This window comes from Oncorhynchus clarkii, chromosome 7 (genome assembly GCF_045791955.1).
Source record: "Oncorhynchus clarkii lewisi isolate Uvic-CL-2024 chromosome 7, UVic_Ocla_1.0, whole genome shotgun sequence".
NCBI lineage: Eukaryota > Metazoa > Chordata > Actinopteri > Salmoniformes > Salmonidae > Oncorhynchus > Oncorhynchus clarkii.
Window position 1 is genome coordinate 36,897,921 of NC_092153.1, and position 20,059 is coordinate 36,917,979.

At 40.6% G+C, this 20,059-nt stretch overlaps 1 protein-coding gene across 2 annotated transcripts; it reads left to right on the plus strand.

Moving 5' to 3' along the window:
- Positions 1–376: 376 nt before the first annotated feature.
- LOC139413245 (protein ILRUN) lies at positions 377–17,148 on the plus strand. 2 transcript variants are annotated; one of them, XM_071160390.1, is made up of 5 exons: positions 377–942; positions 3,113–3,267; positions 3,495–3,692; positions 4,027–4,334; positions 11,541–17,148. In XM_071160390.1, the coding sequence occupies exons 1-5, from the start codon at positions 695–697 to the stop codon at positions 11,574–11,576; spliced, it is 945 nt and encodes a 314-aa protein (XP_071016491.1). In that variant the 5' UTR covers positions 377–694; the 3' UTR covers positions 11,577–17,148. The 2 variants fall into 2 exon arrangements, with proteins under 2 accessions (XP_071016491.1, XP_071016490.1); XM_071160389.1 differs by having other exon boundaries at positions 630–942; positions 10,481–15,022.
- Positions 17,149–20,059: the final 2,911 nt, after the last annotated feature.

Consider the following 20,059-nt stretch of genomic DNA (forward strand, 5'->3'; position numbering starts at 1 on the left):
AAATTATGATTTCCCTGTGGAGAGTTGTTGATTAGTCTAATTAATTATTGCAATAAAGGATTTCTGATTATTTAATTGTGTTTTTCCTTAGAACGACCCAGAAAATTTGCTGAATTTCAGCCAAAATCCATCTCCTTCCTTCGTCTCCCACTGCCGGTCATATTTGGTAGTGAGTGGAAACGCCAAGCGGATTCTTCACATTTTATACATCTGGTGAAATATATGTCTCGTTGTTCTATCTGTGCATAAACAGCTTCTCCAATAGAAATCCCCGATCACGCTTAAAGGCGATGTCATGGCAACGTTGGCTAGCTAAACGCATGCGCAGAAAACGTCATTGGTCTAACGGTCGCCTCGCGATGAACTGCGCATGTGCAGGCCGTCAACGCAAAAGGCACTGCTTCGATATAGTGTTTTTTTTGTGACGAATTTCGAGTAATAACACGTTAATCCATTGAAGACATTGTCTCGAATCTAGGTATTGCCTTTAGAAAATGAACAAATAAGTAATATTTTTTAACTTCTTTCATTTACTTCTCCAACCCCAAACCCCGGCCTGGTCTGCTTCGAACGCTTGCGCTTTTGCGTCTCTGGGTTTAGAAACTCTGTGTCCACACCTTGGCTCACACACCGCGACGCAAGGTGACGTTCAATTGCACCGACGTCAAACGTTGCCCTCCACCATGCGTATTAAATGTATTGTTGTTGGAGTGGTTGTTATGACTGGACAAGGCCTCGGTTTAAATTAGGAGACCCCGCCGTCGCTGCCACGGTAGACCTGCCGATGGAGGGCATGGACATAGACCTGGACCCGGAGCTCATGCAGAAATTCAACTGTATGGGCACCACTGACAAGGATGTCCTCATCTCAGAGTTCCAAAGACTGCTGGGGTTCCAACTCAACCCGGCAGGATGCGCCTTCTTCCTTGACATGACCAACTGGTGAGTTCGTGGATGTGGGGCCTAACTTGGCTAGTAGCTAGCTACATTTGGACTAGTGCCAAAGCGAGCTAGCTGTTATTTATTGTGGTTGTGTGTGTCTCTCTCGTTCTCTTTCATGTAGTTATAGCTATATCTACTTGTGCCGATACTTTGCATTTGGCTATGTCATTGCTGGGAATTATGCCGTGTTCGTGTGCTAGTCGAAACTCGAACATTTCCGATTTGCTTATTTGGTGAACGCTGCACATGTATAACGAACCAGTTAACGAGTCAGACTTTTCCGAGTTTCCTAGTTTCGATTAGTATGTGAACGCGGCAATAGTTACGTTAGTTATGTGAAACTGTAGCTAACGCCAGATAAATTGTGCTGATTCGATTATGCTGCGGGGCACCGGTCTATGGACCGCGACCGTGAACGGGCAAAAGCGGTGAGGGAGGAGCGCCTTTCTCAAATAAACAGTAATCTGTGCTGCTCGGTCATGTTGTCAACAAGGCAGCATGGTGCATACAACATATCTTGTCCATTGTGTGTGTGTTAGAATGTATTTTAAAACAAGTTTTCATTGGGAAGGCAGATACAACGTTATTGTCAAAAGCAATCACGTTTGCATGTGTAAACACAGAATACTACTCATTATGCTGTGTTCAAAACAACTGGGAACTCTGAAATCTCTGACTTCTGAAGTCAGTGCGTTTAAGACAACTGGGAACGTGAAAAAACGAGCTCCAACTGGGAAAACATCGATGTTAACTGTCATCCTACTCGGAATTCCAACTCAGGAACTTGGGCCTCTTTCTAGAGCTCTGACTTTCTGACCTGAAGAGCACTGAAGTTATGACTTGACCTCGTATTTTTCAGAGTTCCCAGTTGTCTTGAAAGCACCTTGGGAATTTGGAAAATAATTAGGTAAAATCATGGGGTCATTGATCTTCAAGTCGGACTTCTAGAGAGATGCCAGAGGTTCTGACTTGGAATTCTGAGTTGGATGACGTTCAAAACTATTTTTCCCAGCTGCCCCCCCCCCCCCCCCCCCCCCCAAGTACCCAGTTGTCTTGAACACACATATCTCGGAAGTCGGAGATATACCAGCTCCCAGTTGATTTGAACGGGGGCACCTGGCTCCAAAACTAATGTAGTGAACATTTTCCCTGGACCAGATTCATCGAATCACCTCAATAACCACACTTCCATCCAGCTTTTATGTGAGTAAAGTCATATCGTATGAAAAATAACAAGGCAGCGGTAACCAGGTTTCCATAGAACAATTTTATGCCAGTAAAGTACATGTTGGATAAAAAATGTCATGACATGTCTGATGGAAACAACAGCATTTTTTTAAAAACATTTTTTTGATGAACTTTCCGATTGTCAACAAAACAAAACATGATATACATTTTTGTTGTTAGTGAATTATGCGAGAAATGCTGGTGGAAATGCTTTTATGTGCAAATATTGATATAATAACCATCATATTGAAGTGAACTTGGGAGTCATGGACCACTCGTCAGGAAAGCATGCAGTTTATTAGGCTACAGATTGAACAAATTAAGATGAACTTCACAAGGTGGTGCAAGTGATGAGGTTGATGCTCCTTTCCAACAAATATCGAGGGTCTAATTCTGGTGACATGATCATCGATGCTTGGCAGCTGTTTGACAAATAAAAATTATCTTGCTCTTTGGTCCATAATAAATTCATCATGCAGGCTATACATGCCATGTAGCTAACACTTGCCAATACTGTAGTAGGCACACTCCCTATTTTTTAAAAAAATATATAAAATTAAAAAAACATCAGGAGAGCTGAAAATGGGTTTCCATCGCATTTAACTGGTGGTCCAGCTAAACAACCATGTGCAAGCTCTAGGAGTACATTTTTGAACACCTAGCTAGTGAGTGTTTGTGATATGATGACATCATTTGATTGGTAGTGAGCTAAGGTAGGCTAGTGATCATGACTTTATCACTGAACAAAATAAAACAACACTGAAATGACCTTGACTCATATTTTTGCCAGGGAAAATCATTATCAGCAAGATACTTATTAAATATATATATTTTTAAATGGTTATTGAAGTAGTTTCAGGAACTAGATCATGTTGAATACTTGCTAGTTTAAACATGGCATTGACTCACCCACTCTCCTCAATGTCTTTTGCCATTAAAACAGGAATCTACAGGCAGCCATCGGTGCATATTATGACGTTGAGAGTCCCAGCATCAACACACCATCCATGTCTTTTTTGGAGGATGTGACGATTGGTGAGGGAGAGTCTGTTCCCCCCGACACACCGTTCACAAAGACCTGGAGGATACAGAATACAGGTGGGGGTTACCTTTTATTCATCCAGTTCATATCACCATACGTATGATTCAGTCACAAAAGAAGAAAAACCTTCACTGCAATGTAAGACCCGGAAACAACTGACCTGTAAACGTGTGTCTGTGTGTGGTGCAGGTAAGGTATGAGTAACTGACTGCATGTTTGGCAAGGGAGCTTTGTGTCTTAAAAATGTGTATCAAATATCTTTGTCTGTCTGTGTGTTTCACAGGTGCAGAGTCCTGGCCACCCGGGGTATGTCTGAAGTACATTGGAGGGGACCAGTTTGGCCACATCAACATGGTGATGGTGCGCTGTCTAGACCCCCAGGAGATCTCAGACGTCAGTGTGCAGATGCACAGCCCTGTGTCACCTGGCATGTACCAGGGCCAATGGAGGATGTGCACAGCCACAGGACTGTTTTACGGAGGTAGGTCCCAAACAGCGCGGATGCACTGTTTTGTGGACACGTTTTTTTTCCCATAAGGGTGTAATTCATTCTAGAAATTATCCAGACACGTTAACCTCTGCAGTTTTTAGTTTTTATTTTAATAATTTTATACGTTTGTGTGCAACTGTTTAGCTGTGTAGTCCTTTTTCAAGATTTTTAAGTGGTCAATCAATGTCTTGAAATTGGTCAACTTGACTTTTTATCCTCGATTTACTGAGCATTGGGGTATTTAACTCACAGCACTCTGTCTCCTGGACAGAACACGTCACCCCTAACTCCTGGTGGGTGTCACTCTCTCTCTCTGTCCACACAGACGTGATCTGGGTGATCCTCAGTGTAGAGGTGGGGGGCCTTTTGGGCGTGACACAGCAGCTGTCCTCCTTCGAGACAGAGTTCAACACGCAGCCGCACCGCAACGTGGAGGGAGACTTCAACCCCTTCGCCTCGCCACAGAAGAGCAAACACAACTCCGGAGACCACAACAACTTGAAAGACCCTGGAGGAGCCTGGGAGGGCACGCAGGACGCCATCCAGCAAGATCAAAACGGACTGTCTCACAATGCTGTAAATAGAGCATCGAATGGGCTCCAAAGCAATCTATCAGTAGTGACTTACAGTCAGGTATGTATGAATTAATGAACCAAGTTTGGCTTGACTCAAAACAAGGTGACGTCCACTCCTCATTGTTATCTGCTTAAACATCGGGCCTCTTGTGTGAGTAGTTATTACAATATTTCTTGAGGTTTTTATGTAATTATTTTTTCCAGTGCCACGTTTGGATGTGGATACGAACATCTCTCTTCATGGCTGACTTTGAAACTTCCGATTCAATATAGTGTTTTTTGTTGTCACGAAAGTACAGTGTTAGTGAAGTTCTCCAATTTTCCAGGCTTTGCCACTACTGTACAGTTACAGAATGTGTGTTTGGTAGTGTGGAAAACACAATAGATCTCTGCTCTGAATTGTAGCACAGACCGATTGTTCGGGAAAGCATGCAGTTTATTAGGCTACTAGCCGTTGTCAGAAAGTGGATGTTTCTGGTTTTCAGGGGTACAGTATTTAACATAACCTAACGTAGCATGTGTATGAAACTGAAGTTATTAAGCTACAGATTAAGTAAGTTATGATGAGCTTCACAGGGTGGTGAAAGTGCACGGAGATGAGCTTGATGCTCCTTTCCAATCATTATCGAGGGTCTTAACCTGGTGACATGGAGATCGATGCTTGGTTGCCGTTTGACAAATACAAATAATTTCACTCTTTTTGTCCATAATAATCTCAATATGTAGTCTATACGGGCACTGTATCTGCGAGCTGTTGGCTAGAGCGCAACTCATTTTCAGTTTCCCTCTCAGACCACTCCCAGACAGTCCTAGCAAAATTCTTGCTTGAGAAATTGCCCTTTGCTAAGAAGCCATTTTGTGTTTCTTTTTTGACAATTTTTTTTTAGCAGTATCCACAGAGTTTTGAAACTGCAGCGCACGACACGATTCAGTGCACGAATAAATCGGCACAATTGAATTCAGTTTTTTTCAAATTGCCAGCGTCTTGGAGCAAAAATGTAGATAATTTAACGTCATTAGCACAGTATACATCAAAAGAGTAACTGAGAAGAATGTACAATACCGCAAACAAGGTATTTGTGCTAAGTGCATGGGGGCTCCATATTTATGCTTATCTGCTATTAAAAACAATTACATTACCAAAAGTATGTGGACACCTGCTTGGCGAACATCTCATTTAAAACAAATCATGGGCATTAATATGGAGTTGGTCCCCCTTTGCTGCTATAACAGCCTCCACTCTTCTGGAAAGGCTTTCCACTGGATGTTGGAACATTGCTGAGGAATTTGCTTCTATTCAGCACAAGGGTATTAGTGAGATCGGGCACTGATGTTGGCGATTAGGCCTGGCTCGCAGTCGGTGTTCCAATTCATCCCAAAGGTGTTCGATGGGGTTGAGGGCAGGGCTCTGTTTCCGGCCAGTCAAATTCTTCCACACCGATCTCAACAAACTATTTCTGTATGGACCTCGCTTTGTGTACGGTGGCATTGTCATGCTGAAACAGGAAAGGGCCAAATCTGCCAAACTCAGATTCGTCCGTCGCCTCCCAGATGGTGAAGCATGATTCATCACTCTAGAGAACGCATTTCTATTGCTCTAGAGTCCAATGGGGTAGAGCTTTACACCACTCCAGCCAAAGCTTGGCATTGCGCATGGTGATCTTAGGCTTGTGTGTGGCTGCTCGGCCATGGAAACCCATTTCATGAAGCTCCTGACAACAGTTATTGTGCTGGTGTTGCTTCCAGAGGCAGTTTGGAACTCGGTAGTGAGTGTTGTAACTCAGGACATGCTATTTTTACACGCTACACAGTTCAGCACTCGGCGGTCCCGTTCTGTGAGCTTGTGTGGCCTACCACTTCGTGGCTGAGCTGTTGTTGCTCCTAGACGTTTCCACTTCACAATAACATCACTTACATTTGACCGGGACAGCTCTAGCAGAGCAGACATGACATACTGACTTGTTGGAAAGGTGGCAACTTATGACAGTGCCACGTTGAAAGTCGCTAATCTCTTCAGTAAGGCCATTCTACTGCCAATGTTTGTCTTTGGAGATTGCATGGCTGTGTGCTCAATTTATTTTTTATTATGTCCTGATTTGTGGCTGAAATATCCGAATCCACTAATTTGAAGCGGTTTCAACATACTTTTGTGTGTATATACACTACCGTTCAAAAGTTTTGCGTCACTTAGAAATGTCCTTGTTCTTGAAAGAATAACACACACTTTTTTTTTTTTGGTCCATTGAAATAACATCTAATTGATCAGAAATACAGTGTAGACATTGTTAATGTTGTAAATGACTATTCTAGCTGGAAATGGAGCAGTACACAGCGTTGTACGAGATCTTCAGTTTCTTAGCAATTGCTCGCATGGAATAGCCTTCATTTCTCAGAACAAAAATAGACTGATGAGTTTCAGAAGAAAGTTTTTTGTTTCTGGCCATTTTGAGCCTGTAATCGAACCCACATGCTGATGCTCCAGATACTCAACTAGTCTAAAGAAGGCAAGTTTTATTGCTTCTTTAATCAGAACAACAGTTTTCAGCTGTGCTAATATAATTGTAAAAGGGTTTTCTAATGCTCAATTAGCCTTTTGAAATGATAACATTGGATTAGCTAACACAACATGCCATTGGAACACAGGAGTGGTGGTTGCTGATAATAGGTGTACAGAGGCCCATGTAGATATTCCATTATATATTTCCAGCTACAATAGTCTTTTACAACTTTAACAATGTCTATACTGTATTTCTGATCAATTTGATGTTATTTTAATGGACAAAAAAAGTGATTTTCTTTCAAAAACAAGGACATTTCTAAGTGACCCAAACTTATGAGTGTGTGTACTTAAAAGGTATTAACACCAGTAACCTGGATCCCATAACCACTCTTCACATTTTCTGATTTTTTTATTTTGTTTTTATGACCAGACCTGGGAAATTACAACATTTCCCCCCCAATGTGGCACTAATGCAATTCCACAAAATACTCAACATGCGCCGCAGCAGATTGGCTAAAAATGTAATGGCACATTATCTAAACAGGTTGTCACATGGAAGCCTTTAGCCTCGTGGATTTAGTTCACACAAAGTCGCCATAAATTCAAAGCACGTGCATAATTGAAACTGCCGGACTGCACACAAGACCCAAATGCAATTTAGAGTTCTAATTAGACCTGAAAATTTGATTCTGATCCAGGCCCGGTGAGCAGAAGCCCGAGCCCAGGCCTGTTCCACCATCACAGAAATTAAATGAGTCTGAACCTGGGGGGAAAAAATGAAAAGCCAGACTTCTAGTAAACAGTAGGCTATATTGATTTAAAACTGGTGTTGAGAACAAAAACAAAAAGCGCAGAGAATGGAAAACTCACCTTTTAGATATGAGCAACTGAATGATGAAAATATTGGAATAAAGTAGGCTAATGCAATTGAAGGCATCTATCAAATTCTTGCTTATACTGAAACTCCTAAAGTTGTATCCAACCGTTATACTAATTTAAAGCAATCGTTGTGTGTGTGTGTGGTCACCTAGATTATAATTTTAGCACTGTTTTGATTGGGACAGTGCTGCTTTGACAAGCATGGGGGATTTATAGATTTTTCACTGAATCTCTGTTTGGATATTTGGTAACAATTAGGCTGGGGAAATATTAGCTAAGTACTAATGATCATATTTTATTCTAGTTTGCTCATACATTGGCAAGAAGAAGTATGTGAACCCTTTGGAAATGCCTGGATTTCGGCATAAATTGGTCATAACACGTTATCTGATCTTCATCTAGGTCACAATAATAGACAAACAGTCTGCTTAAACTAATAACACGCAAAAATTATACATTTGTCTTTATTGAAAACACTGTGTAAATATTCACAGTGCAGGGTGGATAATGTATGTGAACCCTTGGATTTGGTAACTGGTTGACCCTCCTTTGGCAGCAATAACCGCAACCAAATATTTTCTGTAGTTGCAGATCAGACCTGCACAACGGTCAGGAGGAATTTTGTACCATTCCCCTCTACAAAACTGTTTCAGTTCAGCAATATTCTTGGGATGTCTGGTGTGAACTACTCTCTTGAGGTCATGCCACAGCATCTCAATCAGGTTGAGGTCAGGACTGGGCCATTCCAGAAGGCATATTTTATTCTGTTAAAGCAATTCTGTTGTTGATTTTACTTCTGTGTTTTGGGTCGTTGTCCTGTTGCGTCACCCAACTTCTGTTGAGCTTCAATTGGCAGGCAGACAGCCTAAAATTCTCCTGCAAAATGTCTTGATCAACTTGAATTCATTTTTCCGCTGATGATAGCAAGCTGTCCAGGCCCTGAGGCAACAAAACAGCTCCAAACCATGATGTTCCCTCCACCATACATTACAGTTGGGATGAGGTTTTGATGTTGGTGTGCTGTGCCTTTTTTTTTCTCCACACAGTGTTGTGTGTGTGTGTGCCTTCCAAACAACTCAACTGTAGTGTCATCTGTCCACAGAATATTTTGCCAGAAGCGCTGTGGTACATCCAGGTGCAAACTTCAGACATGCAGCAATGTTTTTTTTTGGACAGCAGTAGCTTCTCCCATGGTGTCCTCCCATGAACACCATTCTTGTTTAGTGTTTTTCATATCGTAGACTCATCAACAGAGATGTTAGCATGTTCCAGAGATGTCTTTAACTGACACTCTAGGATTCTTCTTAACCTCATTGAGCATTCTGTGCTGTGCTCTTGCAGTCATCTTTGCAGGATGGTCACTCATAGGAAGATTAGCAACAGTGCTGAACTTCCTCCATTTCTAGACAATTCGTGGAATGATGAACATCAAGGCTTTTAGAGAGACTTTTGTAATCCTTTCCAGCTTTATGCAAGTCAACAATTCTTAGGTCTTCTGAGATCTCTTTTGTTTGACGCATGGTTCACATCAGGCAATGCTTCTTGTGAATAGCGAACCCAATTTTTTTTTTGTAAACATTTTTATTATTTATTTATTTTGTTTTGTATTTATAGGTCAAGGCAGCTCTAAACAACATCTCCAATCTCGTCCCATTGATTGGAATACAGGTTAGCTGACTCCTGACTCCAATTAGTTTTTTGAGAAGTCATTAGCCTAGGGGTTCACATACTTTTTCCAACCTACACTGAGAATTTGTTAAATGATGTATTCAATATAGACAATGAAACATTCTATAATTTGTGTGTTATTAGTTTATGCACACTATGTTTGTCTATTGTTGTGACTTAGAGGAAGATCAGATCCAATTTGATGACCAATTTAGGCAGAAATCCAGGTAATTCACATACTTTTTCTTGCCACTGTATATTAGCTGATAACATTTTTGAACAAGTCTGCTTGCTCTTCACTCATCCGTGCCTGTCCTACTCTCAACCAAAAGCCTGTGACTTGTCTGATAATCAATCAATGTGATTTTGTGTCACTGAATCTCTATTTGGTTATTTGATCTCTGGCAGGACATGTGGTAGATGAGCAAAAAAATAAATGAGCTATCACTGATCAGAAACATTTAGTGTGTAATAATGTAGCCTAAATCCAGTGCATATTTCTATATTGACTTGCGTTGTAGCCTTTTTTTATATCGAGCCTAGGCTATTTTCCTATTGTGCCAATCCCACTGAAACCCAAAATCCTGACTCCTGTCTCACATTAAAATTCCTAACTTTATTCTGTAATCCATAGGTTGCATTATCAAAGCATGTCTCGCCTATGCATGTCAAAATACAGCTGCAACGTTTAACCTGCTTCTCTGCACTGTCTCTTATTGCTGGATTATTATTATTTCATGAGCTGATCTGTATCATTATTGTTATAATAATAATAATAATAATAATAATAATAATAATAATAATATCGATTTTGCCAAATAGGAGATATTCTGTCAACTTTGATCATTTTGACTTTTGTTTGACTGCCGTTACAAAGTTTGTATGATTCGACAACGCTATAGCCTATTCGGGGTGCGCTCTATGCCTGAATTAATTAATAATGCTCATAATTTATGAACTCACTCTTTTGCAATTCACAACAATGTCACTGGCGATCAAAGTTACTGTATCATTACTAAATATCAGTTTCACTTTCGGTGAAATCTTTATGTATATTTTGGGAGAACTCTGACATTGTAACCACATCTTTGTTTTAAAGATTTTTTGTGGTATTTCCTTGGACTCTCTGCAACGTATACTCCCTCTCCGGCCTCTAGGTCATCAGGCTGCTGATTATCCCGCACCCCTGTCACCATCGTCTCGCGCACCTGCGCCTCATGACAATCACCTGGACTCCATCCCCTCCTTGATTATCTTCCCTACATCTGTCACTCCCCTTTTGTTCTTTCCTCAGGTGTTATTGACTCATGTCGGTGCGTTGTTTCGTGTTCATTGTTTCTTTTATTCATAAAAACACTCACTCTCTGAACTTGCTTCCCGACTCTCAGTGCACACTCATTACACTCTCGGTATAGATATGAATTATTCTTGGGATTGAAATGCGGGTAGATTTTGGGAAAATATTCATCCATAGTACTTAATTGTTACTGAGAAATGATTTGATATTGAGATAAACATGGCTGCATTGTCCCTTTTTTTTTTTTTAAGTCTTGGACTAAAGCATTCTCAGTGGAGGTTCTCCTTGTAGTCATAATCTGTGTCTGGAAAACCAGCCCTATATGTCAGTTTGTGGTTAAAATATCCTCACTGAGCAACAACATCTACCACTACAGCTGCTGTGCACCACCTGCTTTGCCAAGGTTATTGCCCTTAATGATGCAAGTCATTTTTGTTTTTATGGATTTACCTGTATATATGATGATAACCCTTGTCAGTTTGCCACCATATAGCCCTCAGAGATGCTTGGATATGTGTGTGTTCCGTGCCTGCTCTAAATCACCTCATAGTTCTGTTATGGCTGGCCTTTTTTTTATATTCCAGACTGTAAATGTACTGCCACTCCTGGCTGGGTACACCTGACTGTTCAGAAACCCATGCCTCTGTTGCTCATTCACAGCTTTTATTGACTCAATAATGGACTGAGGTACTGCTGAGCTTATCTTTCTGAGGAATACACATGTGCTTTATGTAAGGGCCTGCCCTGTTCAGGAGGGTGCTGTTTACTTACTGGCCTGCGACAAAGGAAACGTAACTTTTGCAAACCTTGAGAAACTCCTATTAAATTCAATTAAAACCTGGGCGTAAGCACGCCGACTCCGCAAGAGGCATGCGCCGTTCAGCGTAAAATTGTGCACTGTGTTCTGTGTCTCTCCCCAGGGTATTCATGGCCCCTATCCGTTTGGCCAGAGTTAAAGAGATCCAGGCGGTGCTGCACTGACCTGGGTATGTTGAGGCAGGGGCACCGGAGAGGGGAGTGACACATTTCATACAGACTCCAGACAACCCTCTTCCTTGCCCCCAATCCACCAAAACACAAGCTACAGAGAGAACAAGGACGCACCTACCCCAGCGAATAACCCCCTACCAACATCATCAGCACCCTCCTGAGATCTGTATGTGTAAATGCTACATAATGAGTGCTATAAATCCTTTAAAAAAGTTGCATACTACTACACAGCTGTTTTTAGTTTTCTTTCTTATTTTTAGCTGTCAACACACCTCAGTGAGTAAGGACTGCTGGATGAGTTTAGCAAAGGGATGGATGCGTGTGAGCTTGAGCAAATGACGTGTGAGTGAAAAAAGCCATCTAAAACTATTTTGCCTGTTGAGCAATTGTACAGTTGAAGTCGGAAGTTTACCTACACTTAGGTTGGGGTCATTCAAACTCGTTTTTCAACCGCTCCACAAATTTCTTGTTAAGTAACTAACGTTTTGGCAAGTTAGTTAGGACATCTACTTTGCGTGACACAAGTTATTTTTCCAAAAATTGTTTACAGACAGATTATTTCACTTACAATTCACTGTATCACAATTCCAGTGGGTCAGAAGTTTACATACACAAAGTTGACTGTGCGTTTAAACAGCATGGAAAATTCCAGAAAATGATGTCATGGCTTTAAAAGTTTCTGATTGCTAATTGACATCATTTGAGTCAATTGGAGGTGTATCTGTGGATGTATTTCAAGGCCTACCTTCAAACTCAGTGCCTCTTTACTTGACATCATGGGGAAATCAAAATAAATCAGCCAAAAAATTGTAGACCTCCACAAGTCTGGTTCATCCTTGGGAGCAATTTCCAAACGCCGAAAGGTACCACGTTCATCTGTACAAAGAAGAGTACGCAAGTATAAACACCATAGGACCACGCAGCTGTCATACCGCTCAGGAAGGAGACTCGTTCTGTCTCCTAGAGATGAACGTACTTTGGTGCGAAATGTGCAAATCAATCCCAGAACAACAGCAAATGACCTTGTGAAGATGCTGGAGGAAACGGGTACAAAAGTATATATACACAGTAAATCGAGTCCTATATCGACATAACATGAAAGACCGCTCAGCAAGGAAGTCACTGCTCAAATACCGGCATTAAAAAAAGCCAGACTACAGTTTGCAACTGCACATGGGGACAAAGATCGTACTTTTTGAAGAAATGTCCTCTGGTCTGATGAGACAAAAATAGAACTGTTTGGCCATAATGACCATCGCTATATTTGGAGGATAAAGGGGAACGCTTGCAAGCCGAAGAACACCATCACAACCGTGAAGCACAGGGGTGGCAACATCATGTTGTGGGGGTTCTTTGCTGCAGGAGGGACTTGTGCACTTAACAAAATAGATGGCATCATGTGGAAGGAAAATTATGGGGATATATTGAAGCAACATCTCAAGACATCAAGTTAAAGCTTGGTCGCAAATGGGTCTTCCAAATGGACAATGACCCCAAGCATACTTCCAAAGTTTGGGCAAAATGGCTTAAGAACAACAAAGTCAAGGTATTGGAGTGGCCATCACAAAGCCCTGACCTCAAACCTATAAAAAAAATTGTGGGCAGAACTGAAAAAGCGTGTGCGAGCAAGGAGGCCTACAATCCCGACTCAGTTTTACACCAGCTCTGTCAGGAGGAATGGGCCAAAATTCACCCAACTTATTGTGGGAAGCTTGTGGAAGGCTACCTGACCCAAGTTAAACAATTTAAAGGCAATGCTACCAAATACTAATTGAGTGTGTGTAAACTTCTGACCCACTGGGAATGTGATGAAAAAGAAATCATTCTCTCTACTATTATTCTGACATTTCACATTCTTAAAATTAAAGTGGTGATTCTAACTGACCTAAGACAGAGAATTTTTACTAGGATTAAATGTCAGGAATTGTGAAAAATGTAGTTTATATTCATTTGGCTAAGGTGTATGTAAACTTCCAACTTTAGGTTTTAAATCAATGTCTGCATATGTACAGTACCAGTCAAAAGTTCCAATGTTCTTTATTTTTCCTATTTTCTACATTGTAGAATAATAGTGAAGACATCAGAACTATGAAATAACACATGGAAGGAATCATGTAGTAACCAAAAAAGTGTTAAACAAATCAAAATATATTTGAGATTCTTCAATGTAGCCACCCTTTGCCTTGACAACAGCTTTGCACACTCTTGGCATTCTCTCAACCAGCTTAATGAGATAGTCACCTGGAATACAATTAACAGGTGTGCCTTGTTAATTTGTGGAATTCATGTCCTCAATGCGTATGAGCCAATCAGTTGTGTTGACAAGGTAGGGTTGGTATACAGAAGATAAATCTATTTGGTAAAATACCAAGTCTTTATTATGGCAAGAACAACTCAAATACGAAAAGAGAAACGACAGTCCATCATTACTTTAAGACAATCCGGAAAATGTAAAGAACTTTGAAAGTTTAACTGCAGTCGCAAAAACCAAGCGCTATGATGAAACTGGCTCTCATGACGACCGCCACAGAAAGGAAGACCCAGAGTTACCTCTGCTGTTCATTAGGGTTACCCGCCTCAGAAATTGCAGCCCAAATAAATAATTCAGAGTTCAAGTAACAGACACATCTCAACATCAACTTTTCAGAGGAGACTGTGAATCAGACCTTCTTGGTCGAATTGCTCCAAAGAAACGGCAGCGGGGCGGCAGCGTAGCCTAGTGGTTAGAGCGTTGGACTAGTAACTGAAAGGTTGCAAGATCGAATCCCTGAGCTGACAAGGTACAAATCTATCATTCTGCCCCTGAACAAGGCAGTTGTTCTGTTCCTAGTTAAACCACTACTAAAGGACACCAATAAGTCCTTGGTCTGATGAGTCCAAATTTGAGATTTTTGGTTCTTTTGTGAGACACAGAGTAGGTGAACGGATGATCTCTGCATGTGTGGTTCCCACTGTGAAGCATGGAGGTGTGATGTTGTGGGGGTGCTTTGCTGGGGACCTTGTCTGTGATTTATTTTGAATTCAAGGCACACTTAACCTGCTTGGCTACCACAGTATTCTACAGCGATACCCCATCCCATCTGGTTTACACTTAGTCCCACTGTCATTTGTTTTTCAACAGGACAATGACCCAAAACACACCCCCAGGCTGTGTAAGGGCTATTTGACCAAGAAGGAGATTTATGGAGTACTGCATCAGATGACCTGGCCACCACAATCACCCGACCTCATCCCAATTAAGATGGTTTTGGGATGAGTTGGTCCGTGGAGTGAAGGAGAAGCAGCCAACGAGCTCAGCATTTCAAATTGTATTTGTCACGTGAAATGCGTACTTACATGCCCTTAACCAACAATGTAGTTCAAGAAGTAGTGTTAATTTAGTAAATATTTCATTAACTCAAGTTAAAAAAAATCGAATCAATCAAAATAAGACAATAACGAGGCTATTTGCAGGGAGTACCAGCACTGAGTCAATGTGTGGGGGTACAGGTTAATCGAGGTAATTTGTAAAGTGACTATGCATAGAAAATAAACAGCGAGTAGCAGCAGTGTAAAGACAAAGGGAGGGGGAGGTGGACCCATGCCAAGTCTTTTCAGTCTCCAGAGGCGGAAAAGGTGTTGCTGTGCCCTCTTCACAACTGCCTTGGTGTGTTTGAACCATGATAGTTTGGTGATGTTGACACCGAGGAACTTAACTCTCGACCCGCTCCACTTCAGTCCCGTCAATGTTAATGGGGGCCTGTTCGGCCTTCCTATAGTCCACGATCAGCTCCTTTTGTCTTGCTCACATTGAAAGGTTGTTGTCCTGGCCAGGTCCCTGACCACCTCCCTATAGGCTGTCTCATCTTTGTTGGTGTTGTCAGAAAACTTAATGGTGGTTTTGGAGTCGTGCTGGCCACACAGTCGTGGGTGAACAGGAAATACAAGAGGGGACTAAGCACTCATCCTTGAGGGGCCCCAGTGTTGAGGATCAGTGTGGCAGATGTTATGTTGCCTACCCTTACCACCTGGGGGCGGCCTACCCTTACCACATGTGGGAACTCCTTCAAGACTGTTGGAGAAGCATTCTACGCAAAGATGATTGAGAGAATGCCAAGAGTGTGCAAAGCTGTCATCAAAACAAAGGTTGGTTACTTTGAAGATTCCTAAATATAAAATATATTTTGATTTGTTTAACACTTTTTCTTGGTTGCTACATGATTCCATATGTGTTATTTCATCGTTTTGATGTCTTCACTATTATTCTACAATGTAGAAAATAGTCAAATAAAGAGAGAACCTTGAATGAGTAGGTGTGTCCAAACGTTGGACTGTTACTATATGTGTATGGTTTCCTTCTGGATTTTACTAAACATGAAATGGTGGTTACTACATCGGTAAGAAAATGGTGACCTATGTACACATAAATATAATACTCATTCTAAAACAATTCCTCCACTGATGTTTCAGAATTTAGGATACAGGCCTGTGAATGAGTAGCCCAGTAAGTAAGGCTTTGCTGTACTGTTCTAACACAGAGATGCATATTTCAGTGGTAAAGCTTGTTCTTTAAAGCAAGCAGATGGTGCTATTAATTAAACTACCAAACCAAATTGTCTCTGACACGTCACGACAGACAACATCATAGAAAGATAGACTTCTGGATTTGTGACTTCTCAAGCCATCAGCAATATCAACACCATTGTTTTATTTCTGCAGTTTCTGCAGTTTGCACGATGCCACTTCGGATGTTTGCAAGTGGTGATTCGATGTACTATCAGGATCTAGAGCATATTTTGTTTTTATATATATTCCTTGTTTTATTTTTCTTCCAAACTTGTACACAACATTGAATCCCGTTTTGATTGTCAAATTAAGTAAATTTGGTACTACTTATATTCAAAAGAACACAGGGTCAACCCTGGAATTCATTGTACTCTGCATAAATTGCTGTATGAGGTCTTGTTATGGTAATCATTGTTTACAAATGTCAACCAAACTGAGTTAACATCATGTTCTGCAATTTGTTTACCATTTGGAATGTTGTCGTTTTTAACCCTTTTTCTATCGCACCCTTCAAGCAATCCTGATTTGTCTGCTTCCTATGTTCCAACAGGTTGAGTAAAAAGAAAAAAGAACATTTGTGACAATTGTTATTCATCGACTAAAGCTGTTGTAGATGGCCGTACAATCGTCTTTTATGGTTTATTCTGATGTACGGTGTCTGTTTTCTTGTGGACATGGTGTTTTCACACAAGCCTTTCATATTTCTGTATTTCTCGAGGTCATACTGTTAGTCTTCCCAAACTAGTTTTTTTTTTTATACTACTTTTTTTTTATCGCAGTACCTTGCTGTCTGCTTTGCTTGTGTTTTGTGTTCGATGGGGAGTTTTGAATTATTTTCTTTTTTTTTAAGTGGTGTGGCATGGTGAGTGGATGAGTGGAGAGTTTGCATAGTCTTATGATAGAACATTTATGAGAAGAAAAAATGTCAAATTGAAGCATATTTCCTGTATGTATAAATTAAGATTTGTATGATTAAATTAACACTGACACAAATAATGTTGCACCATGTGTGTTTTAGTTTTTTTTGTTGATTGACTCACTGACTCATGTAATACACTGTTGGCACGTATGTCCTATTTTGCCAGAATGAGGCTGTGGTCCCCAAATGACAAAAAAATAGGCATTGGGTCCAAGAGAAACTGCAAGTCAATTTGTGAGAGGTAAGTGGTATTTGAGACGGAAGGGCTGCTTCCCACATTAATGGTGTGGCCGTTGGTTTATGGTATAAGCTGTAAGGTATGTTTCCTCACAGTGGGCTCTTCAGTCCAGGGTAACGGTTCAGTTATAGGCAATCGTACTGTACACTGACTTACTGTAAGGGGTGTCATCATGATTAAAGTTCAGACATGCTGAAACGGAAAAAGTATAATCCCACAGCACGTTTTACAGTAGGAAAATGGTTGTAAATGTTTCATTCTCATTAAACAACCCATCTCTTGTTGCAGACTGACAATATAATCTACATTTCATCACAAGCATTATTCATAATTCAAGATGTAGTGCCTCAAAAGGAGACGCTACTTATTTATTCTTAAATAATCCAAATTCGTGTTGGAGATAAGAGTATGGATGATGAAAAACAAAAGATTATTCTAAAAAGACCATACCTGAGTGTGTAGGAAAGGGGTGAACTCTGGCCTCATTGACACTTGGATAGGTGGTGCCTTTGAGCTTATGGATCCAGTAGCATAGCAGTGTTTTCTAGAAAGATGATCTATTATACTGACAAAATAGCCGAGTGACCACTCAAACAATGTAGATACATGTCCTCAAAGGCAGATGAGATCAGGTGGGGCCTTTCTAGCCAATGAGAGGGCATACGTGTGTGAACAACAGGCACAACCAAGTAGTTCTTCTCAATATTGCTGGAATGATACATGCATTCACATACACTACCGTTCAAAAGTTTGGGGTCACTTAGAAATGTCCTTGTTTTTGAAAGAAAAGCTACTTTTTTGTCCATTAAAATAACATAAAATTTATCAGAAATACAGAGTAGACATTGTTCGTGTAAATGACTATTGTAGCTGGAATTGGCTGATTTTTAATGGAATATCAACATACAGTTGAAGTTGGAAGTTTACTTACACCTTAGCCAAATACATTTAAACTCAGTTTTTCACCATTCCTCAAATTTAATCCTAGTAAAAAATGATTTTAGGTCAGTTAGGATCACCACTTTATTTTAAGAATGTGAAATGTCAAAATAATAGTAGAGGGAATTATTTATTTCAGCTTTTATTTTTTTCATCACATCCCAGTGGGTCAGAAGATAACATACACTCAATTAGTATTTGATAGCATTGCCTTTAAATTGTTTAACTTGGGTCAAACGTTTCGGGTAACCTTCCACAAGCTTCCCACAATAAATTGGGTGAATTTTGGCCCATTCCTCCTGACAGAGCTGGTGTAACTGAAACAGGTTTGTAGACCTCCTTGCTCGCACACACTTTTTCAGTTCTGCTCACACATTTTCTATAGGATTGAGGTCAGGGCTTTGTGATGGCCACTCCAATACCTTGACTTTGTTGTCCTTAAGCCATTTTGACACAACTTTGGAAGTATGCTTGTCCATTTGGAAGACCCATTTGCGACCAAGCTTTAACTTCCTGACTGATGTCTTGAGATGTTGCTTCAGATTATCCCCATAATTTTCTTCCCTCATGATGCCATCTATTTTGTTCAGTGCACCGGTCCCTCCTGCAGAAAAGTACACCCACAACATGATGCTGCCACCCCCGTGCTTCACGGTTGGGATGGTGTTCTTCGGCTTGCAAGCCTCCCCCTTTTTCCTCCAAACATAACGATGGTCATTATGGCCAAACAGTTCTATTTTTATCTCATCAGACAAGAGGACATTTCTACAAAAAAGTACGATCTTTGTCGCCATGTGCAGTTTCAAACCGTAGTCTGGCTTCTTTATGGCGGTTTTGGAGCAGTGGCTTCTTCCTTGCTGAGCAGCCTTTATGATAATTTTACTGTGGATATAGATACTTTTGTACCTGTTTCCTTCAGCATCTTCACAAGGTCCTTTGCTGTTGTTCTGGGATTGATTTGCACTTTTCGCACCAAAGTACGTTCATCTCTAGGAGACAGAATGCCTCTCCTCCCTGAATGGTATGATGGCTGCGTGGTCCCATGGTGTTTATATTCACATACTATTGTTTGTATAGATGAACGTGGTACCTTCAGGCATGTGGAAATTGCTCCCAAGGATGAGCCAGACTTGTGGAGGTCTACAATTGTTTTCTGAAGTCTTGGCTGTTTTCTTTTGATTTCCCCATGATGTCAAGCAAAGAGACACTGAGTTTGAAGGTAGGCCTTGAAATACATCCACAGGTACACCTCCAATTGACTCAAATTATGTCAATTAACCTATCAGAAGCTTCTAAAGTCATGACATCACTTTCTGGATTTTTCCAAACTGTTTAAAGGCACAGTCAATTTATTGTATGTAAACTTATTTCGCACTGGAATTGTGATACAGTGAATTATAAGTGAAATAATCTGTCTGTAAACAATTGTTGGAAAAATGACTTATGTCATGCACAAAGTAGATGCCAAAACTATAGTTTGTTAACAAGAAATTAGTGGAGTTGTTGAAAAACGAGTTTGAATGACTCCCAACATACAGTGGGGCAAAAAAGTAATTAGTCAGCCACCAATTGTGCATGTTCTCCCACTTAAAAAGATGAGAGAGGCCTGTAATTGTCATCATAGGTACACTTCAACTATGACAGACAAAATGAGAAAAAAATTCCAGAAAATCACATTGTAGGATTTTAAATGAATTTCTTTGCAAATTAGGGTGGAAAATAAGTATTTGGTCAATAACAAAAGTTTATCTCAATACTTTGTTATATACCCTTTGTTGGCAATGACAGAGGTCAAACGTTTTCTGTAA

Coding starts and splice junctions, on each gene's coding strand:
- LOC139413245 (XM_071160389.1), top strand. CDS start 695: ATGTATTGTTGTTGGAGTGGTTGTTATGACTGGACAAGGCCTCGGTTT. Junction 3,268..3,494: donor CTGGAGGATACAGAATACAG/GTGGGGGTTACC, acceptor TGTGTTTCACAG/GTGCAGAGTCCTGGCCACCC. Junction 3,693..4,026: donor CACAGGACTGTTTTACGGAG/GTAGGTCCCAAA, acceptor CTGTCCACACAG/ACGTGATCTGGGTGATCCTC.